This window comes from Pogona vitticeps, chromosome 3, assembly GCF_051106095.1.
Source record: "Pogona vitticeps strain Pit_001003342236 chromosome 3, PviZW2.1, whole genome shotgun sequence".
Lineage (NCBI taxonomy): Eukaryota > Metazoa > Chordata > Lepidosauria > Squamata > Agamidae > Pogona > Pogona vitticeps.
The window spans coordinates 68,192,158-68,215,469 of record NC_135785.1 but is presented as its reverse complement, the minus strand read 5'-3'; the positions used below and the strand labels follow the sequence as shown (position 1 = coordinate 68,215,469).

Genomic DNA, 23,312 nt, shown 5'->3' with positions numbered 1-23,312 from the left:
GCTGTATGGAATAAAACAAAGATCTATTGTATGTATTTCATAGCCCACAAAACTGGACATTATAGCATTCTGTGTCTGACATGTGGCTATGTAGCACACACATACAAACTTGCCACAATCCCAGGTACTTGTGAATATGGTATACAAATCCTACCAAAGACTCCTTTAATCGATTCAGTTCATCACAGCTTTCAGAAAGGTCATTATGACCTGCATTTTACAGATAAAAAGCTGCAGCCAAAAGACTGAATTGCACGCAGAACATAGCTACTCCAAGCCCAATTTAACTCTTTGGCATTCTAGGAAAGCAAATATCAAAATTCACAGCACTATACCACCTAAATTCAGATGTTATAATACACTATGGTGAAACCACCATTCCCATTTCTTACTCACTATTATATAATACTATATATGGATTCTATATGTATTCAAACTATGGCTTGCTGAAATCAATCTGGTTCATAACATATGGTTTGAATTTGGGTTGCTTCAAACAAGCCACAGATTTAGTTGAAGTTAAAATGCTGGCAACAAGTTGCTGCTAATCAAAACTGAAAGTGAAAGCTTCCAAGCATGTGAATGCATGGCTTACTGAAGTGTGTTTCTATTACAGTAAAACACTAGTTAATATGACAAACAATAAATCTTATGGCAATTAATTTAAGATCAATTTTAGCTAGAGCAGATTCTTATTTATTTATTTTATTTATTGCATTTATATGCTGCCCATCTAGACATAGTCTACTCTGGGCGGCTCACAACATACATGATAAAAACAATTTAAAATATACACAGTTTTACATAGATAAAACAAAGTGATATAAAATATAAATCATAGGTTTACAATTTTAACAATTTAAGCAATCAGTCCCAAGATGGCATGTGTTCCTTTATTTTTTTAAAAAAAAACCTAAGATGTAGCAACAGTAACTAGAAAGTCAGCTTGTGAAAAATTCATCATTGATTTTAATGAACATTATAGCACATTAACAGTCCCAACCCCTTGTCTCTGGGACTGTGTTCAATCCTTTTTCAAGTGCAACATCAGCACTGATAAATAGTATTAGAACTACAAAAGAGTATTATTTTGGTACAGCTGTTCTCTGTAGTAGACCTACCTATCTACCCCTGTTGCATCTCCATGCAAGGAACTATGCCAATGAACTGGCAAAAACTCGACACGATTTACTTTGAGCTCTTCAACTGACTTCCTGAAATGTGTCTTCAACAGTTTCAGGGATACTGTTCGAAAATCATCGACTTTATAAAAGGGATGAAAAGAGGACAGCAGAGGTTAAGGTTAGCAGAACAAGTATATAATATTATGTGTATTCAACTACATTTCTCCATACTATTCTTCAAGGCCAAAGCCTTAGTGGTTTAACCAATGCTTTCCATACCATATACTATACAGAACTACATGGATCTGTAAAAGCACTAAAATATGAAACAGGAAATGTTAAGCTAATAACTAGAGAATTGAAGCTTGCCATTTACTCAATGATAGCTCAGTCTTAAAACTGCATGAAGTGCCACCCATCCAAAACATCAGAAACTCATTGAAAGTACCTTGTAGCAATTTGTCATGACCATCCTATTCTCCTCATTTCCTCACTATTGGAGGAGTCATGGCTTCTATCTATTCGATTTCAATAAAATTAATTTTGTACTCTAATTCAATGCCAAGCTTTTATGTACAAATTTCATCAAACTTAATTCTACACTGGTTGTTGTGGGTTTTTCAGGCTCTTTGGCCATGTTCTGAAGGTTGTTCTTCCTAACGTTTTGCCAGGCTCTGTGGCCGGCATCTTCAGAGGACAGCACTCTGTGCTTGGGAGACCTTCAGAACATGGCCAAAGAGCCCGAAAAACCCACAACAACCATTAGATCCCGACCGTGAAAGTCTTCGCAAATACATCAATTCTACACTCTGTTTCTACTGAGATAGAATCATAAAGTTGGAAGTGGCCTATAAAGATTATGAAGTCCAACTCCCCGCTCAATGCAGGAATACAGATCAAAGGATATCTGCAAGATGGCTGTCTAAATTTATCTTGAATGCCTCCAATGTTGGAGCACTCACCATGTCTCGAGGTAACTGGTTCTATAGCTGTACTGCTCTAACAGTCAGGAAGTTTTTCCTGAAATACAACTGAAATCTGGCTTCCTGTAACTTGAGCCTATTGTTGTGTGCCCTGCCCTCTGGGTTGATTGAGAACAAATCCTGCCCCTCCTCTGCATTAAAGCCTTTCAAGTAGTTGAAAAGTGCTATATTAAGCATCTGTTGACATTAGCAGTTGGTAGAGGAGAGCACTGAAGTTTCACTTCCTATGTTTCCAGCTGTGACAGCCTCCTGCACATAGAAAGCAACAACTGTGAAGCAAAGATTCTCCACTCTCCTTGAAAACACTCAGATTCAAGATCTTGATATTTTAGATCCCTGATTCACATGAAGAGCAGCAGAGTTCTCCTTCTTCACACTGACTGGCTTTCACAAGGAGGACAGCAGTGAAACTGTAAGCTGAGGATATACAATCCTCTACCTATGGTGAGTATACCTGGACTTAAACATACACAGGTTTAAAAACTTACCACATTCAACAATACTTCTGAACCGTAGATCACAGACAGGGCCAATCCCATGCACCATGAATACTAAATGGTCAATTTGAGATACTTCACCTATAAATAAATAGCAGCAATGTCCATGAAATTCACAAAAGAAATTGTTTGGGAAAATGATGCATTTTTACCTAAACATTTACGAATTGTATCCTTATATATAAATGTATGTTTGCCTATCATTTTCTTGAATTTTTATTGCCTTCTTTGCACCTGCTTTGATGGCCCTATGAGATTGAAAAGGAGCACACATACTTGACAGAAATAAACAGAGCAAGAAATACATTGCAAAAAAAAAACAAAGTCTTATCAGGATGCTCACATCCAGAACAATAATAAAGAGATCAAATTCTGCTGTACTGACTATAAGATGATTAAGCCAAGGCTTCATGGCCAATTGTGAAGGGGTCATAGAAGGGTGCAATGTCAGGCCAACCCCCATGCTTTCCACACCAGTCACCCACAGGATGTTCTCCTCAGGTCCACCTTACCGTTTGCGCATACACACAAGCACGCGTGTTCCCGCACAAGCCGCACCACCGTTCACGAGAGAGAGCACACTCATTTGTGCATGCGGACGAGTGCGGGGGTTCCCCGCCTTTTCCAGCCGGTCTATGGGGTGAAAAGTTTGGGGACCCCTGCTTTAGAAGACTATAGCACAATCATGGCACAATCAATGTCCAGATTACTCCAAACCAAAGACCCCCACTCCGACACTACTACAGAGGTGGAGAATGCAGAAGCAATTTGCACACCTCCAATGGCTGCTTGCCACTCAGGGACAGTTGGCTTGCATATCACGGTCAAGCACAGCAGTGGGGACACAAGTAAGATCTAACCTATTAATGGACAGTAGATGAGGGTGAATTAACTACTCCCCACTTTGGGACTTGGGAACAAGTTTGAATCCATAGTAGTCTGAACAACAGGAGGTTCATGAGTCAATGAGACTGAGTTACATTACAATTTTGGTTTTGTATATAAAGCTGAAGTGAACAGTATGCCACACTCTGCCTTTCATGTCAATACCTGGTAGACACTTTAATACCTTTCCTCCCACAATCCTTAGGATTACTTAAGAGCACATGCATCAATGAAGGCAAATTAAAGTATTAAATGAATAGGCAACCTAGTCCTTTGTCCCAAACTCCAATGCACCTACCATCAGGAATTTCCTCATGATCATCATCGATCCCTCGTTTTACCACTCTTGGTCTTGTCTGACCATCTTGTGTGGTACCCCATTCATCTGGTATTGCAGAAGGTTGGAATTGAACTATAACCTTCAAAGACAACATGGATACCACACCATTTTTAGATTCATTTTAATTTAAAGTTACACAAGAGCAATTACATTGTAACAGGGCAGACAAATTACAAAGGCCACTTTTGTGTCCCCAGGGCAAACTGGTGGATGAAAGTAGAGTCACTCAGAAAATGCAGATTCTCCCTCTAGTTTTGCAACACCTGTAGCAGGGTGTGCAAAATAAGACACAGGGAACTGTGGAGGCTTCCAGGAGCAGAAATTTCCTATTTTTGTGCAAAAAAGAAAAAAAGTATGGCATGATATTGTGGGGCCAGAAAGCACAAAAATGTGTGAGAGGAAGGCATGTAATCTGTGAGCTGCACATTGCACTATAAACTAATATGTATTAAGAGAAATTGACTAAGGTTGCAAGTACAGATGGGGTATTCATAAACAAATATCCCCAGCAGCTGGACTTAATAATGGCTGGATGGTCCACTCATGCAGCCTGCAGCAGCCCCACTCATCCTTCCAGTCGCCCCCAGAGTTCCGCTCTCTTTCCGCTCATCTAGCCACTCAGCAGCCGTGCAGGGAGACTCATCCTTTCTACCCCTGTCTGGAGCGGCCAGCCAAGCGGGCAGCAAGCAGCGCTCCAAGTGCAATTGGAAGGATGAGCCAAGCCGTCACAGGACGCTTAAGTGGACGGTCCAGCCCCAGGGGCCAGCCCCTCATTAAGTCCAGCTGCATGGGGATATTCATATTCATATACGAATACCCCCATCTATAGTTGCAAGCCTATGCATGCTTACTTGGAATAAGTTCCAGAAAACATAACAGAACTTGCTTCCATGTAAAAATATAGGCAGTTGCTCTACACATGATTGGCAAAGAAAATTTCAATGACCATAATAACTTTGATCCAAAAAACCTTACTAATCTCCTTCCCCCCCCCCAAAAAAAAAAAAAAAAAAAAGAACAGGAAGCAGCAGGCCAAGAGACTCAGCTTATACATGGAGGAGCTGCTGAGTGGTGTGAAGGGCAAAGACAGCCTGGCTGATGTCTGGTGAAGTAGTTCCTCCAGGCATTATCTGAGTCCCACACTAACTTTGCTCCTCTGCTATTTCCCACATTCAGGGCTTTGGGGAGAGGAAGGAGTTCCATTCAAGTCCCTGTAGGCCACCTGGCAGGCTATATCGAGCTTAGGAGCAAGAGGTTCTCCTCTTCAGTTTAAAAAGGAAAAAAAAAGAAAATATTGGGAAGGGAAGAGAACAACAAAAGTGTACACAATTTCTACTCTGCTGGTTACAACCCAAGACAAGGTTTAGAAAGTTCTTTGAGATCAAGAGTTCTTTGAGATCAAAAATACGATTGCCCTACTCAATTCCTTGTGCAGAGCACAATTAGCAGTGCTATTTTTAGGTTCTAAACAAGTTAACTTTCTTGTAAACACATCATGCTGAGTTTTACATTCCCCCGTATCCAAACATCTGATACTACTTTGGAGTGGGATCTCTTATTACCTTAGGATTATGCATAACAATAGTTTCTCCACCTGGAAATTCCAGCCGTCGATGCCACTGATTTGTGGTAACAGCTTTTTTATATTCTGCCTGTGAAGGTAGACCAGTTTTCTAAGTCAAACTTTAGATATGAAAGCATCCTGTCAAAGATTACTTTACAAGCATCTTATCCAAACTTCCTTTATTGTTATTTTCACAGTACCAAGCCTCAGATATTTCATTCATTATGCCTTTTTATGTCTTTAGTATCTATTTGGAACATTTCTTTCTTGCCTAGCCACATTTATTTAAAAGATAGCAAGACTGAGCTGAGAGAGATGAAGTCAGATGTTACTGCTGGATCTCTGAGGCACAGCAAGTCAAAAGAAATAACATGGAGTTCTATTTAGAGTTAATGGCAAATGGGGTTAGTGAAGTACACTAGATGTTTAATGGAAATATGAGCACTTAATCAGGTCTGCATTTATAAAGCAAACTTTACTGTTCTTAACTCAGGGAATTCATTTTGGCCACTGTACAATGGTGGCAGCACTAAATATAGTCACTATTGCATTTGACACTTGGGTACCAGGTTTCACCCCATATGATAATCAGAACACAGTAGGGTATAAAACATATTTTCATAAAAATTAAACCTTTTCAACTCTTGTTTGTTGATAATTTATCATACAATGTTATTTTGGTATTCTTACAATTCAAGAACAGTTACCTCCAGCTTTTCACTGAAATCTTCTGTGTAAGGAATAAATCTGCTGTCTGTGTCGCCTTTGTAAAACCAAGTACATCGTCTCACTTCAGATTCCTCTTCTTCCCAATATACAGCTTTCCTCACTCGGTCATAGAGATAAACATCATAACGTCCTCCATCAGTACTCAAGACCACACTCTCTGGGTCAGGTTGCACTACAAATATAAAAAGTTATTTGAATTGGCCTCCTCAGCCACACTAGATGTTGTTCGAAGTCCTCCATACAAAGCACGTTACCATAGTCTTTCGAGACTGAAGGATGCCTAATGAATGAATGGTTACCTTGGCAAAATGTCTTTTTCAATTCTGATAAACCTATGGATATTAGAAAGAAGTAGAAAGTCTTCTCATTTCCTTCCCTCCAAGTTTTGTACAGAAAAGTGCAATTCTGATACTGAACCAAAGATGCTATCAGGAAGTGTGGCATTTCAGAATAATTTCTCAACTTACTATTGCATGTCTCTTTCCCCAGTTGTTCTACTTTGTTCACTGGTGATGGTCAGAATGCAGACAGTACGTGAAAAACACTAGTATTGCCACAGACAAGAAATCCAATCAAACTCAATTGGCTACCAGTACTCTAAAGAGTAGAGTCTGTAAGAAAGGACAGCACCACAAGTACCAGGGATAGGAAAGGAAAGCTCAGTAGATACCAAGCAGAAGGAAGAAGAAACAGGAAAAAATAACATGAAAACTAGGAAAGGCAAGTAGTCTGTCTTCTCTCTGAAATCCTGTGTAACAAAGTATTCAATATGCAAACTGTTATATTAATTGAAACCATTTCCCTTGCTTATATTAAGCTAAACAGCACTCTAATTTATTTCATGAGCTATTTTGTTTAACTGTCTTTACCCAATGGCAGTTATTAATATGCAAGTCTTCATTAAACATTGTAGTAAAAAACTAAAACATTTCAAAAGATGTAATATTTGGTATAACTTTCTGAGACACAGTGTATGATATATTACACAGAACATAATTAACTTCTACTGAATCTTTTTATTCTGCAGGGATTACTTTGAAACTTATCTGCATCTAATGAAAATTAATGCTAAAAATTAGGCCAGTCAACTCTCTTTAACATGCATGGGGGGAGGGCATGTTCTGTCTGTTCTACGGTCCCCCAGCCAAAACCTACCCCACTTTGCTGGTCTACACAAAGATGTCAGAGGAAATGAAACCAATAGCCAAGTGTGAAAACAAAAGCAAGGATTTAGAAGCAAATGTCATGTTTATCTCTGAATGTGGAAACTGCTGGGTACTGTTCCCACTGAAAGAATCCCTGTATGAGAACATAAAAAAACCCAACCAATTGTAAAAATGATCTGCCTCTCTGATTGTAAATCACAAGATGTCTGGTTTGTTTCTGTTTTGATGTTCAAAGCCTGTCACACTAAAGAAACATAGAGAAGTAATTTTAAATCTTACCAGAATTATAAATTTCCTCTAGAGCTGTAGAATCCAGGACACTGAATGGCATCCACAGCTTCTTGTTTTCGACCTCCTTGCAGTAAAACCAATGAGGCTGAACTGGTTCATATTGGTTATGTAGTAAGATGGGTGGCGCCTTTACCAGTGCACCTGCTGAAACTGAGGCCTGAGGTGACAGTGCTGACTGTAGTGAAGAAAAATGAAAATAAAAGCAGCTAATTTTTGATAGCTTTTTTCAAATTTTACCAATTCCAGTTCCATGCTTTTACAAATAAAACATTCATTGCCCTCTAAATAACAATGGTCATGGATATTATTGTCACACTTGCTTTCAATTAACTTCTAGAATGAGCACAGTTCTAGCACAGTTTTGCCCATCCCTCCCTCTATACTTGACCACTAATTGCATTCAATCACAAATCGCTAGGAACTGCAAACACTCACATGAATCCTGCATCAAAGTTCATTTCGGCTTAATTTTCAAGAGCTATCAAATTAAATAAAAAAACTCTTTTTAAAGAATTTATACGCATCTTTAAATTGGGCCACTGATTAATTATCAAATATATTCCATGAACTATTATTTCTTTTGGTTAAGCATTGTCAAACATTCCATAAAGTATTATCTTTTTTTACACACACACACATCTCATAGAATAATGAAGTTGGAGGGAGACTATAAGGCTATCCAGTCTAACTCCCTGTTCAGTACAGGAACCTAAATTAAGCATCTGTTTTTCTGTTGAATGCCTCTAGTGTTGGAGCACTCACGATCTCCCAAGATAAATGGTTTCATTGTCGTACTGTTCTAACAGTGAGGAGATTTTTCTTTATAATCAAATGAAATCCAGCTTTCTGTAACATGAGCTCATTATTATGTGTCCTGCATTCTGGAATAATAAAGAACAGATCCTGCCACACCTAACAGGAATAGTTGGTACAAGATCCAACCCAAAGTTAAGATTGTAAATGTATATACCAGTCATACTGTCTGGAGATCATGTGAACTTATTCATCTGGAAACACCTGGTAAATGTCAAAAATTCAGGAAAAGACATATTTGGCTAAGGAACCACATGTCACTAAAGCAGAAATATACTACATAGCCCTTCAAGGAAATTCAACAGTTTCCATACCGGTGGCAATGGCCCTGGAGGAGTTGGATACATCTGCACGGGTGGTACAGAGGGTGGAGGCTGCACACTCTCAGTGGGTGTATGACTTTGTTGAAGCTGTGGTGGAGTGATGTACGGATTGGCTCTACTGCTTAAAGTAGTGTGACGGTACGGATTGTAGCCTTGCTGAGGTGTACCATGAGGAAGCGTTGAAAAGCCAGTTGGTGGAGCACCACTCTGGTGGGATGTTTGGTATGAACCAATTCCCTGTAGTGAAGTAGGTGGTGTATTAGAAGACTGCGACTGGGTTGGAGCTGCTGAGAAAACATTTGGCCCATCTTGTGATCCAGGAAGAAGCGGGAGAGATACTGGAGGCTTAGAGAAAACAGACATTCCAGTTTGGGATGGAGATGTCACTCCTAAGGGTGGTTGCCCAATGCTTCCAAAAGGATCACTAGCGCTAGGAACCTGGGAGAAATAACTGAATGTTGGTGGGGGATTAGGATTGGCAGATATCTGGCCCAGGAAGCTGTCTTCTTCCCCAACATCAGTGGAGTCATCTGTAACAAAAGATGCAGCAAGGTTGACTGAAATAAAGGTACAGTAAGCTTATTTCAATATGAATTTCAAAAACAAGATTTGAAGTCACCTGTTAAATTGCCAAAACAAACTACAGTGCCGCCTCACTAGACGGTTACCCCACTTGACAACAAAATCGCTTTATGATGCCTTTCTTGCGATCACTATAGCGATCGCAAAACGATATTTATATGGAGTTTTTTCGCTCGACGATGAATAGTTCCCTGCTTTGGGAACCGTTTCTTTGCCAGACAACAATTAGAAACAGCTGATTGGCAGGTTGCAAAATGGCTCCCCGCTGTTTTCAGGACCAATTCTTTGCTTTACAGGCACTGCAAAATGGCTGCCCTATAGAGGATCTTCGCTGCACGATCAGGTATTTCCCCCACTGGAACGCATTGACCGGTTTTCAATGCATTTCAAAGGGAGTTTTTTTTGCTTGACAACAATTTCACTGTACAGCGATTTTGCTGGAACTGATTATCGTCGTCAAGTGGGGCACCACTGTAGTTTTCTTCATCAATCTTTTTGTCATTTCTAGCTTTAAAGGAAAAGGTTGGTGAACAGGTTTCATGGGAAAATCATGCTCCTGGAAACACAATTCCCCATTTTTAATTTTTTAATTTTATTTCATTTCATTTCATTTTGCAAGGAGCAGTTTAGAGGCAGTGCAGGAGGAAGTCCTGAGTCACAGAAACACAGAAATAGCCTTGTTATGATTTGGCGTACAATTCTTATCCCTTTACTTTAAAAAAGAACCGCACATTAAAAACTATGGTATAATTGAGAAACTCCAGCTGTAGGCAGAAGAAACTGCCCAGAGTAGTGCCTCAGCACTAATGGGAGCAAGATACAAATCAATACATAATAAATATTAACACTTCCCTCTAGGAATGTAAATCTCCATTTATATTCTTGTGAAGAATGTATTTCCTGTAACTGTGAAATTTCAAAAGTGTTCTAATTGCTAGATGAGATTACAAAACTGTGCATGTTAATACTTTAGGGGGGGAAAACATGCAGGCTTTGTGCAAGAAGGAAGGAAGGAACCCACCCCCAAACCCATACAGTGCACAGAAAACCCTGTGTTTCATGCAAAAAAATGGTTTTTAACACAAAACATCTTTTTGTGAACAAAACAACTTTTTGCAAATGCTACTGCTAACATAAAAAGTTGTATTTGCATGTTTATGGAACGGCAAAAAATTGCAGCAAATATTTATGTTTCACTAGGCAATCCTAGTATGACAAGACTGTTTTTCCTCAATATTTGTTACATCCTTACTTCCACCTACTCAATAAAGAAATGCTTTTGCTAACATTGAGATTTCGAAAATGATCATGTATAGCAAAAATAAAAACAAAAGAGTTGTGGCACCTTTAAAGACTAACCCATTTTCTTTCAATGTGATCTTTTATGGCAGTGGTCTCCAACCTTGGGCCTCCAGATGTTCTTGGACTTCAGCTCCCAGAAATCCTGGACAGCAAAGGTGGTGGTGAAGGTTTCTGGGAGTTGTAGTCCAAGAACATCTGGAGGCCCAAGGTTGGGTACCACTGTTTTATGGGTCACAATCCATTTCCTCAAACAATGTGATTCATGAAAGATGACACTGAATAAATCAGTTGGTTCTTAAGTAGTTACAACTGCTTTGTTTTTATTTTTGCTAAGCATGTTGGGACAGACTAACATGGCTACCTTGTTGCAAACTGAAAATATAGTGACAGTTTAAGGTTTTAATGAAGACTTGCCAGTGTGTTTGCACAGAAGTACACTGTAGTGCTTTTTGAAGGGAAACAAACAATAGCCACTGATTACAGAAGCTTAATATAGCCAAATAATGAAGCATGGAATTTTTTGTTAGAAAATAGCAGAAACTTGACCTTCTCTCAGTATGTACAGGCAGCTCAAATTTACCTGTTATTACACCTCCTCAGTATTAGCATTTCTACAGAAAGGATGTAAGTAAAAATCATTGCCTAATCATTAATATTCCAGGAGAGTTCTGAACACACTCAGCAATTCTGAGCAAATTAATGGTGGCCATCATCAATCCCAGACTCTGTATTTGTTCAAACTGGAAAGGCATGCTTACACAAAATCTTAAAACAAAATCACTGTATAAATCAAGTATTGCCAACTGAAAATACAGTCTAAAATTAAGTATGCTGCTACTTATTTACATAATGCAGTGTTTCCTGTCATTATCATGGGATATGTAGTCCAAAGTGTGTCATGAATATGGGATATGTAGTCCAAAGTGTGTCATGGTGATGGGATATGTAATCAAAAGTGTGTCATGATGATGGGATATGTAGTCAGAAAAATGTAAAATGGAGGCAGATGGGATCTGTGTAAGGAAGATTTGAGAGACTTTGAAATGTGTTTTTCTAAGCGCCATGGGAGTGCTTTCCTGAAGACCACTACACCCAGCATGCTGATCACATGAAGGCCAAATCAAGGAGGCATGGCAGAATCAACATTCCAAACTTGTTATGGAAGACATAAGCAGCACCTGCAATCTCATGGGAATTAGAGGAGGAGAGAGGTGGTACAACCTCTTAAGTTTAATTTGTTAACAGCCAGATGAGCCATGAAGAAGGGAGGAGTTTGGGAAAGTAGAAAATGGACGATGAGTTGTGTGAATTGTGTTCAATGGTTTGTGTGTTTTTCTGATGATGGATTTCTATTCCATGATGATGGGAGAGAAAGGACTTGATTGAGAAAGGATGTAAGTAAGGAGAAAGAAGGAGGTGGGGCTAACCCACCATAGCCTAGCCTAGATTAGCTTTTGGAGTTTATTATTTTAAATGGGAAATACTGTAGTTATTTTATTTAACTGCAATGATCTTTGAATCTGTTCTTGAAGGCTACAGCTTATGCAATATAAACTTATTTCTAATGAATCTTTATTTTTCTAATAAAAATATTATTAAAAATCCTTATTGAGGACTGGCCTTATTGAACAGCAGGGTCTGGCTAAATCCAGGAAGTGGAGAGGGCCACAAACTAGCTATCATTCAAGAGTCCTACCTAACTGAGTTGTTGTGAGTTCTAAGGAATCACAATGCCCCTGTGCCTGTACTTGCAAAGTACTGAGTAAGTGTGAAGTGTTCTTTTTAGGTCAGACTTGTTCAAAGGGCTTATGATACGCACTGCTGAGGTCTAAGGACTCGACCCAGTGCAAAGCTGGTAGCTAAGTGCCGGTCAAACTCTCTGGCTGAATGCCCAATGACCCTTTAGGGGGCAGTGAGCATCACATATCCCAGTCATGGGGAACCCACGTGTTCTTGGGTTGCAATTGCCAGAAGCCTTCACCACCAGCTGTGTTGCCCAGGGTCTATGGGAATTACCTGGGTTATCCAAGATTGGGAGCCACTGATCTAAAGTATAATGGAGCAGGAATATTGTGTTTCTTTTATTAGATCTCACAAATTGGGTTAATTTACCATATTACCAATTCATCTATCAAAATCACTAAAACCTTATTAACTCACTACATACTCAGGCCACATACTCAGCCTTGACAACCTGGTTAGAGTGCCTAGCTCCTGCCCCCCTGCATTGCTACTTTTACCCCCATGAAGAACAATCTCTGAAGAGAAGGTGATCGTTGCTTGGCTGTAGACTCTACACACAAACAAGACCCATGGAAAACTGGAGTTCTTGCTTGAGTGAAGAGCCTATACACAAGCATGAACATCTCTTTTTCAGGCACATTATTCTCCACAGGGAGAAAACAATGATGGAAAGAGGAGGAAAAAGAGTCATTCATACTTTAGCATTGTAAGCCACAGTTAGAACAGGCCCATTTGAATCAACAGAACTTATTGAGAAGATGACTCACCAAATACCTGATTCAATGAGCCTACTCTAGTGAGACTAACTGCACTATGCAATAAGATTTGGGTCAGTATGTACTAATCAGCATCCAAGGAAGAAACAGGGTACCTTCAGAGTAGCCTTATTCAGAATATGCTTGAGTGACTGAAGCATGTAATGAACTTACTTTAAAAGTTTAAGAATATTCCCTAAAAACACTGTTCTAGAAAAACCAATCACCAACCACTTCCGGGTCTTTATGGATCTGCATTTTCTCCCACAAATTACAGGGACTTGACAGTATTAGCTATCATTTTTCCTGAACTCACATCAACATCCCCATATCCTGTTTTTCAAAGATCATCAAACCTTTCTTGATCTGTTCCCTTCAAAAGACACTCATCAAAAATAACTTTCCCTACTGACCATTACCCTCTCAACATACATAGGTCTCTATCAATGCTTCCTTTTCAACCAAAGAAAATGCCTTCAGTCCAAATGATCAGGAAGTCTTTCTGAAACCATCTATGATCATAGAATCATGGAGTTGGAAGAGGCCTATAAGACCATCAAGTCCGACCCCCTTATCAAAGGATATCTGTCAGGTACTTGTCTAAGTTTCTCTTAAATGCCTCCACTCAATAGGACTACTCAATAGGAAGCCTTGTGGCACCTTGAAGGCAAGCATATCTGTTACAAGATCAGATGCACAAAGTGTCATCCTCAGCTGTCAAATGATGTGCATACTTAGCTATGGAAGGGAGAGCGGAAGAGGATCAAACAGCAACAAAATACAAAATACAAAAAGCCATGTTTGTGACAATTCTATGCCAAGGCTAAAAGAAGCAAAATCTCCCTTGTTTTACTCGCCATGTTTTACCTATGGTATTTCCAGCTATCCTTCACTGCTATAAGGCGCTGTGAAGTTACCTGGCATCTTTCTAACCTGGAGCTTCCTTTGTAACTGTCTCACTTAAACCAAGTCTACCAGCTGATTAGGTCTTCTAAATAATTCCCTTCAGAGACCCTAAGAGTAAACACTTTCTTTAACCCCTCACCATGAATGAACCTTTCAGAAGCCTCTTCCCTTTGCCTCAGCGTATTAGGCACCTATCCATCCAACTAGAGAGATCTCCAGCTCTTAAGAGGAAGGGAAAGGGAAAGAGAAGAAAGGAGTGTGAATTGACAAATGGGGAGGACCCTCTACTCGTTTCGAGTCCTCTGGACAAGGCAGAAGGATTATACATACGAATTCGAGAGCAGAAACTCAAACAGGGACCCTCGCCCCTGGTGAAGCTCTCTCTCTCCCCCCCTCCCCCATTACCTGTAGGCAGGAGGCCAGGCCCCGAGGCGTCGGCTGGAGGCGGCGGTGGCGGCGGGGCTTGGCTCACTGGGATGAAGGGAACCGTGAAATTGAACTCGGTGGCTGACGAAGAAAAGAGCAAGTTCGTGCTGCCACTCGCAGCGGACGTGGTGCCAGCCAGCGAGCCTCTCGGGGCAGCCATGATTGTACCGCGTCCACGTCTCCGTCTCGGCTGTCCCTCACAGAATCCTGCCCCTTCCGCCCGGCTCTAAGATGGCGCCACGGGAGTCACGGGTCTCCTCCCATCTCTCCCGCCAACCCGAGCCCGCGCTGAGGAGGAAGAAGTGAAGTGAGAAGAGGAGAAAGAAGAAGAAGAAGGAGGAGGAGGAGGAGAGCCCGCTTCGGCCTGGCCTGCGCCTCTGTCACCGCCGCCCAAAACGTCCCCGCCACCATTCGCCTTCCTTTTCTAAGTGCCCTTGCCAGCCGGGGCGTGCCTGTAAGCCGACCTCCGAAGACCCCCGTGTGTGCCTCCCGGCCTAGGACCCCGAAGAACCGAGAAAGATGCCGTGCGTAGCGGACTGGCTGAACTGCCCCCTCAGTATCGTGCAAAGCATCTTCGGTGAGAGCGCGGGCGGGGGGGGGAAGGAAACAACTGGGGTGGGCGGCGGGGAGTGAGGCGCTCGGAATGGAGTCGGGCAAAGCACAGAGCCGGCCAAGGGAAGTGTGTGGCGTGCGTGTGCGACGAGGAGAGAGGCGCTGGTCGGGCAGCGCTGAGAGGAACTCTGGGCCAAGGATTCCCAGGAAGAAGGCGAGGGCGGGAAGGGGGGGGGGGTCGTGGAGACCGTGATTAAGGTGGAGGGAAGAAGAGGGCCGGGCCGAGCTGGCCGCTGGCGCCGGGCACCCTTGCGGGGATCGGCCTGGTCGGAAGGGAGGGCGCCCCGGAAGCTGCTCGTGGAGGAGGGCCGCGACTCGGGCGTCGGAGCCGAGCAGCCGCGGGGACCTCTCGCTCTCTTAAGAGACGGCTTGCGCTTCCCGCCGGCTGAATGCCCCTCCCCGCGAGCCCTCCGGCTCTCATTAAAAACAACACTCGCTTTAGTTTAAAAGAGACCCCCCACACACACGGCTGTTGGCTGGGCAGTGAGGAGAGAAATAGCCAAGACTCCCGTGACGCCTTCAAGACTAACGAGTTTTACTTGGGGTGTGGGGGGGAAGTTTTCGTATCAGCCCACTTTTTCGGAGGTACAGAGAGCCCCTGATGGGGTGATGGCAGTGTCTCTTGGGCGTGTGTACTGTAGGTGTATGCGATGCACTGTGTGGAATTTGGAGTCCGGGTGAAGAGAGAGAGAGAGAGAGTGGTCTTTCAAGTCGGGAAGTTATGGGTCCAAACAGACTGAAATTACATATCTCTCTTTTGAAAAAGCAAGCACTAAAAAAAACATATTTGAAGAGGTCAAAATAGGATAGGGACCAGATATTAGGCTGGTGTGTGTCAAAGTTGGGTACTAGTTGATAGGGTCATGTTTTTTTTCTGTATTCTCCCCCCTCAGTAGCTTATACAGTGGAGGTATTTGTATCCCACTAATTTGACCAAACTCTGGGAGGCAGTGGAAGACAGGAGGGTTTGGCATGCTCTGGTCCATGGGGTCACGAAGAGTCGGACAGGACTAAACAACAACAGTGGTTTAGATCAGTGGTTCTTAATCTTGGGTTACTCAGATGTTTTTGGACTGCAACTCCCAGAAGCCTTCTCCACCAGCTGTGCTGGCTGGGGTTTCTGGGAGCTGCAGTTCAAAAACACCTGAGTAACCAAGGTTAAGAACCACTGGTTTAGATGAAAAGGGCTAACTGAGTCAATGTTCCAACTTTTGTGTTACTTACTTACTGTGCAGTCAACAGCTGAAAAAATTGCCATATTTACACATTTTTCTTAATTGATATGTATACTAGGTGCCTGTTTTAACAGTTTAAACAGAGCAGTTTGCAACTTCATAGAAGCTTAATACTGTCCCAGAGTATAATGTCCAACTCACTGGTCAGATAAATGTCTTCTGCTCCACAAAATCTACATATATTGGTATGGTAATTGTGAAACATTATTTAAATATTTCAGGGCACTAACACTTACTTGGTATCCAACCACCTAATTTTTGTTCAGAAGCAGCATTAATTACTAGTTCCTGGACCAGAAATAGATCCTTATGACATGGAAAATACCCTGTTTCCCCAAAAATAAGACCTAACCTGAAAATAAGCCCTAGTATGATTTTTCGGGATGCTCATAATATAAGACCTACCCCAAACATAAGTCCCAGTTAAGTGATACCCCACCCTCCACCATTGTGCAGCAACCAGAAGAAAATGACAAGACTGTATTTGAGTAAATGTAGATTGTTGTACATGAAAAAAAAGCAACTATTCCCTGAAAATAAGCCCTAGTGCATTTTTGGAGCAAAAATTAACATGAGACCCTGTCGTATTTTCGGGGAAACACAATAAGTATCAGTGCTATTTTGTTGACAACCTAAGCAAGTTTTTCTCAGCCTTGTTGAGACAGATAAAAGTTGTAGCCTAGCATATATAGTGAAGTCTTTAAGTATGCCATGATACACCCGATTTAGATTGTTTGGGGCATATTTAAAATCAGATGTACATACATGGAACGGGGGGGGGGGTGGCAGAATCTTTTACTTAACCAACAGCACAGCTGAAAGAGCCTCTGTGTGCCTACAGTATGCACTCAGCAATTTTGGAAACCTGTGCAGCCATGATTTCAGATACATAGAAGACCCTTTCAGACTTCTCACTGAATTTGTGGAGATTGGGGTGGGTTTCGTGGCAGTAAGCCCAGCTTTGGCTAAGATAGGTGATTTCTTTGTTCCTAGTTGTTTCTTTTCCATAGAAAATTAGGATTAAACTCAGTTGCCAGTATCATGTTCAGCAATGAGGACCATAATGCCCCACCAGCATCATATCCCACACAATGTCCAGTGTGTCATTGTGCAAGTCCAGACTGGTGCATTGAAAAGAAAAGAGCTAATGTTTCCATAAAGAAGCACTGGTTACCTCTTTGCACAAACTGGGAAAGAGCCAGGCCACTTTTACATGAGGAAAACAAAGAGGATTGTAGATAGTGATGTGGGTTTCCTGGAAAAAGGAGAGCTGAAAAAATGTTATTAAAGTACTCCTGTCCACAATATTTACATTTAGCAAATGTTTTCTTCCTACGGTGTTTTTACTGTAGTAATGCCACATGGTAGTCTCTTTGTATTTTAGCATCATGAGTTAGCTCAAAGCAGCCATAAGCACTAGATGATTAACAAATCTTACGCACACTCTTACAACTCCCTGAGCAGTGAAGAAATGAGGCATTTCTCTAAGGACATTGAAATAAGCATTAATCACAATTCTAGTTTCACTTTTCCATTCAGTTTGCCATCACAGCAGATTAGCAAGAGAGCATAAGTGTACCATGTGCAGTGGTGCCTCGCATTATGGCATTAATTCGTTCCAGCGAAATCGCTGTAGAACGAAAATGTCATAATGCAAAATTTAAAAGCCCATAGAAACGCATTAAAACCTGATTAATGCGTTCCTAGGGGCTTGAAACACACCGTCCAGTGAAGATCCTCCATAGCGCGGCCATTTTCGCTACCTGTGCAGCGAGGAATCCATCCCAGAAAAGAGCAGGGAGCCATGTTTTTTACCCGGCGGCCATTTTGAAACCGCCGATCAGCTGGCCGAAAATCATCGTTTGCGAGAATTGGTTCCCGAAGCAGGGAACAGATCATCGCAAACCGAAATTCCCCCATAGGAAACATCGTTTTGCGATCGCTTTTGCGTAAAGTGATTTCATAATGTAACAATCAACGTAAAGCGATTTCGTCGTAAAATGGAGCGCTCGTAATGCGAGGCACCACTTTATAAGTTTGGTCCACACCCAATCAGGAGCCAACAACCTTGTTGACAGTAAGAGCTTGTCATCTTTTTTTTTTTTTTAATTTCCCCATGGGGAGGTGACCCTTAAGGTTTGTCCATGCTTTTCTCTGTAGAAGAATAACTGAAAGACCTTCATATTATTCCCCTCTAACAAGATTGATTGTAATAAGACAACCCACATTTATGGATAAATGTAGGGCTATATGATGTTGACGTTTTTTAACAGAAAAATATAGCAGTGGAAAATTCTTCATCAAGCATTTTTTTATTCTGGACAGTATATTTTATACTGTCTAATAGATAGTCATGAATTCAGTTTAAAGAAATTGAATGTATTTGGTTATAATTTTAAACAATATTTTAAAAGATTTTCACTATAATTTGTTTTTGCAAGTTATGCATTTTTTAAAAAAATACTGATTTATTCATTCATTTTAAAACTATTTCCATTCCCCTCCATATATCAGACTGTTCACTTTGGGTTTTCTGTTTTGAGGTGTATTCATGTTAGATGCATAAAACTGGTAGTAAATATTGTTATCTGTAAGTCTAATATTTACCATGTTTAGGATTGTATTATTCAGAGAGTGTCACTAACATGCCATGTTTAAAATACTAGTGCCAAACTTAGGATAAAGTTAACATTTCCAATATTATTTATTCACAGAGAAGTTAACCTGTTATCCACAGTTCCCTCTGCCCTTGCTAAAAGACTAATAGGAATTTTAGTTAAGACATCAGGCAACTAAACCACCATTCTTTCAAGGCTGTTTCTCTAATTGCAGCACAATTAGGACAAATATTATTTTTCTGGGATTCAGGTTGTCTCGCTGCTGATTGTCTGAAATTGGAAAAATGTTTACTTCTTACAAAACTTTCGTTTTGTAAAACAAACAGGTCAGCCAGACAATGCTATGTGATATTCTGTGCCAGCACTGAAGAAACAGGAGTATGTAAAGTTTGATCCAGAGGCATGGGGATACTCTTCTTTCTACTCCTCGTGGCGCAGTGGTTAAAACGCTGTACTGCAGCTAAAACTGTGCTCACGACCTGGGGTTCAAATCCCAGGTAGCCAGCTCAAGGTTGACTCAGCCTTCCATCCTTCCGAGGTCGGTAAAATGAGTACCCAGCTTGCTGGGGGGGCAATGTGTAGCCTGTATAATTAAAAATTGTAAACCGCCCGGAGAGTGCTTGTAGTGCTATGGGGTGGTATATAAGTCCAATAAATAAATAAAGTCCAATAAATAAAAATATGTTGCATGTGGCAAACAGCTCAAAATGTAATCCAGTCTTCAGTATAACATGGTGGAGCTACTGCTGTGCTGTATAATTCCTGGTTTATCTGCCTATAGGCTGGAAACAGTTACAAAGTTATCGTCCAGTTATCCAAATATCAACATTCTTAGTGTAGAAGGCCTCAACAACTCTAGTCATATCCTTTCAGTATAGAGTTGAATTGGTGTTTTTCTTCAGTTGTTGTTGTTTAATTTTAAACCAAATTGAAGGGCACATTGTTCATGGCCAGATCCTGTTGTCTTACCAGTGTACTGAAATAGTTCTGGCTTTTTTTCTCCCTAGCTCAAAATAGTACAAATTCTGAATGGGAGGGAAAAGTAACAGAATATTTCAGAGAGAAGCTAAAAGAAAATAATGCAACTAACTGGGTAAGATTGTGCTTGCTTATATAAATCTTTCTCCTTTCTTTTTTGCTTTGTATGCCATTTCTCTAGCTCTGGGATGTAGAACTTTTTTGATTCTGAGGGACCGCAGTGCTGTCTGAGGGCATGTTAGGGGTGGGGAAAGTTAAACCCATCTCTTTACACATAGGTCTAAGGATCACTGGGAGCAGGCATGGGAGTGAAGGCCTCTCCCATCTCAAAGCGATATCCACTGAGATGCCATGTTTTCTTGCCGCTGTTATTGCTGGGCCAACTGTGTGAGTATTCTGGTTTCTGAGGCCATGTAGAACAAAGCCAAGCTTGTTTCTAGAAATTTTGCTGCTGCAGAGATGATAACATTGCATTGGCACAAGTGTTTTTCACTCCTTTATGACAAATCCTTTCTGTTTCAGAACAGAAGGCCATCTTCATATATGCAGTGTGTCATGAGCTAGGTAGAAATTTTGCTGTGTGGAGTATGGATAGTAGATCTAATTGTCTATAAAATATATTAGATAGAAGCTACGTCCCTTTCATTTTTGTTCCCACTATGTGGGAGCTTTGCCCCATGCACACCCGGAGGGATGGGGCTTCATCCAAAATTAGAAATAAAGAAACTGGCTGCCTGCTGTGCATGAAGAGCCTCGCAGAGCTCTGTGCATGCATGTGTACCTTAGAGGGAAGATTGGATAGAAGTTATCTTATTGCTTTCAATCCCTACACATAGCACAGAATCTTCTTGGGCAGATATGCAGTAAGAGGGCAGTCAGCAGCAGTTCCCTCTGGTGGACTGGTGTTCACATGCCTGGTCTGCTTGAGAAATTGAGCTTGTAACAGTCATGCAAAGGACAGCTCACTGGAGAGAGAAACACTGCATAATTGTCCTTGTGTATGTGGATTTCTACAATAGGAACCTGGTCATTGTTGTGTAAAACATGACATCTTACATTTAGGATAAAAGCATGCTATAAATAGGTGCAAATAAAAAGAGGAACTCATAGGAGTATTAAAAAGTAATATGATTATAAGGATTGCACAGAGACACCAATTTTGATACATTTGTCAGTTTATTTGAATGTCCTTTTGTGCTGACTTAAGTAGAATCAGATACCTGTACATTCAAGGAGGCAGCTGTGTTAAGTCAGTCTCATGTCTACAAAATTGAAAGAAAAAGAAAGAAAAAAATACAAAATATTGTGGCACTCTTCCGCACCTACAGCTCCAGTTGCAGCAATCAGTGACCTGCAGCCATTCTAGACAACAGTATCTCCTCCTTTCAGGCTTTTGTGAGAGAAGCAGCCTAAATATGACTATAGAGAACCTCACAAACTTAAAAAAGTGCTGATACAAAACAGGGAACACAACATGGAGTGGCCGACAGGCTCAAGACTCTGTGACAAATCTAGAAGCCAGTTGTACCCCCATATCTATACCTTCAGCACTATAAATGGTCCCAACTATATCAACTAGAATATTAGGTGTTTGTTTACCCTTTCAGCATTCTATTTATTATTCTGCATTCTGCATAGGGCAAACAAAATAATCTCTGTGGAAAAGAATGAATAAACACATATCTGTGTAAACATGTTCCAGTGCATCTCCAAGAGGCTAAATAGAAACGAAGGCTTCTTAGCACACTACATATATAAATAACTCAGCTTTTTATAATAACTTGTAGGTATAAGGTAGTTGCTCCCCTGATAAGCTGTGATCTATGCTGCAGAAATAACTCTTAGTATTTCTGTGAGAGCCAAATCTACTTGGCATTCAGCTGGGTCTGCTACCTCAACTAATATACTGTATAGTGTAATAGCTCCTGTGTTAAGAAAGCATTGTCTCTTTGTCTGTTATCTGCATCCTCACTTGGTCATGATTTCTCACCATTCCTGAGATACATATAAATACTGAAGACATTGCTTTGCACTCCTGATATCTGAAGAAGTGGATTTTGAGCCACATAAGTTTACACTGAAGTAAAGTGCCACAGCATTTCCCCACCCGACGCAACCCCTTTCTTTCTCCCTTTAATTTTATGAATGTGTGCATTCAAGTTCTCCAATAAGTAAATCCATATCCCAAGAGCTGCTTCACTTGGCCAGATAGCCTGGCAGGTTATCTGGATAATGGGCAGTTAACCTTGGTTATGGAAGCTATATTCAGGAGATGGATTACACTGTATTTATACATTCATTTTGCACATAGTCCTGTTCATGCATCCCCCAAAGAGCATCTTCGTGCCTCCCAAAAGGTTCTAAAATGTTTGGCTCAGAAAGTCTCCTTGTGCTCTTTAGAAAGGTAGGAGCAATTTTGCCTAGTTTTGAGCACACACACCCCAGCATCAGTTGGGAATTCCACTCTACAACAAATCTTAATGGTTTTGTGTTTGTTTTTGAGAAAATTTAGGCCACTGGAGAGTTCAAGGTTTTTTTAAGGACTACATTTTTGTAAGAGTTTTTGGAAGGATGTGAGGCTTTCAGGAATGACTGCAGTAATCAAGGTGAAGAGTGAGCATGTGTAATCCTGGACCTCTAGAGGTTGCTCACCGTAGTCTAATCTTTAGTGATCCTTGTCCAGTCCAATACATCAGTAGTATGGTTAGTCTCAGTGACTGTCTCAAGAGTCATAGCATTACACAGCTCCACATCTAGCAGCAGACTACTTCGTAAAAGCTGAACCTGTCTGAGAGCACTCTTCAATCTCATCTAGTAATAACTATGATTCATAACTGATGTATATTTTATTCAAATATATGAACAGAAAGAAGGATTGAAGATTTGGTCACACAGTGGTCTGGATTCTATTAATTATTCACACCAGTGTAAGTGCAGTGTTACAAATCTCAGTTAAAAAGTCACCACTTGTATTTTGCATCATGCAGTTATATGAGGTGGAGCACAATGAGGAATGCAAATAGTCACCCATCAATTAGTAGCAATTTGCTGCTGCAGTTTATGCCCATTGCACTTATGCTGGAGTAAATAACCAAATTATATATTTCAGAGAAATTGCCCTTGATGTAGATTGAGATACTAAATCTGGATCATACCTAGTGTAAATTATCTCTCAAACATTCTCATAGTTATCCTTTAATGTTTTTGAATATTTAATCAAATAGTAGTTAGAAGTTCTGGTGGTTTTTTTCACATGAAATAAATAATTACTGAATCTCCTTTCTTTTTTCTATAGGTGCCTTCATTGAATGATGTTCCTTTACATTATCTAAAGCCTAACAGTTTAGTGAAATTCCGCTGTATGGTTCAAGATATGTTTGATCCTGAACTGTATATGAATGTGTATGAAACAATTGACACACATGCTAAAACACGTGTAA

At 40.7% G+C, this 23,312-nt stretch overlaps 2 protein-coding genes across 8 annotated transcripts in view; one reads left to right on the top strand and one right to left on the bottom strand.

Moving 5' to 3' along the window:
* SEC23IP (SEC23 interacting protein) overlaps nucleotides 1-14,705 on the bottom strand; it is a 35,933-nt gene extending 21,228 nt beyond the window's left edge. Inside the window, exons 1-8 of one of the 2 annotated variants that reach the window (XR_013543187.1) lie at nucleotides 14,409-14,705; nucleotides 8,707-9,245; nucleotides 7,568-7,754; nucleotides 6,101-6,294; nucleotides 5,392-5,481; nucleotides 3,788-3,908; nucleotides 2,596-2,685; nucleotides 1,122-1,263 (exon numbers count right to left, since the gene is read on the bottom strand). Coding sequence is in view for 1 of the 2 variants with exons in the window: in XM_020786510.3 (XP_020642169.3) it covers nucleotides 1,122-1,263; nucleotides 2,596-2,685; nucleotides 3,788-3,908; nucleotides 5,392-5,481; nucleotides 6,101-6,294; nucleotides 7,568-7,754; nucleotides 8,707-9,245; nucleotides 14,409-14,589 (1,544 nt within the window). In the remaining variant the exon portion in view is untranslated. The remainder of the gene's footprint in view (nucleotides 1-1,121; nucleotides 1,264-2,595; nucleotides 2,686-3,787; nucleotides 3,909-5,391; nucleotides 5,482-6,100; nucleotides 6,295-7,567; nucleotides 7,755-8,706; nucleotides 9,246-14,408) is intronic. The other variant, XM_020786510.3, reaches the window with a different exon arrangement.
* A 105-nt stretch (nucleotides 14,706-14,810) lies between these two features.
* The window catches only part of MCMBP (minichromosome maintenance complex binding protein), a 35,741-nt gene continuing 27,239 nt past the window's right edge, over nucleotides 14,811-23,312 (top strand). For 2 of the 6 annotated variants that reach the window (XR_013543188.1, XM_072995468.2), the window contains exons 1-3: nucleotides 14,811-15,006; nucleotides 19,902-19,987; nucleotides 23,168-23,308. Coding sequence is in view for 5 of the 6 variants with exons in the window: in XM_072995468.2 (XP_072851569.2) it covers nucleotides 14,949-15,006; nucleotides 19,902-19,987; nucleotides 23,168-23,308 (285 nt within the window). In the remaining variant the exon portion in view is untranslated. Of the gene's footprint in view, nucleotides 15,007-15,055; nucleotides 15,196-19,901; nucleotides 19,988-20,150; nucleotides 20,260-23,167; nucleotides 23,309-23,312 lie in introns of those variants that run through there. The other 4 variants (XM_078389624.1, XM_072995469.2, XM_072995471.2 and 1 more) reach the window with 4 other exon arrangements.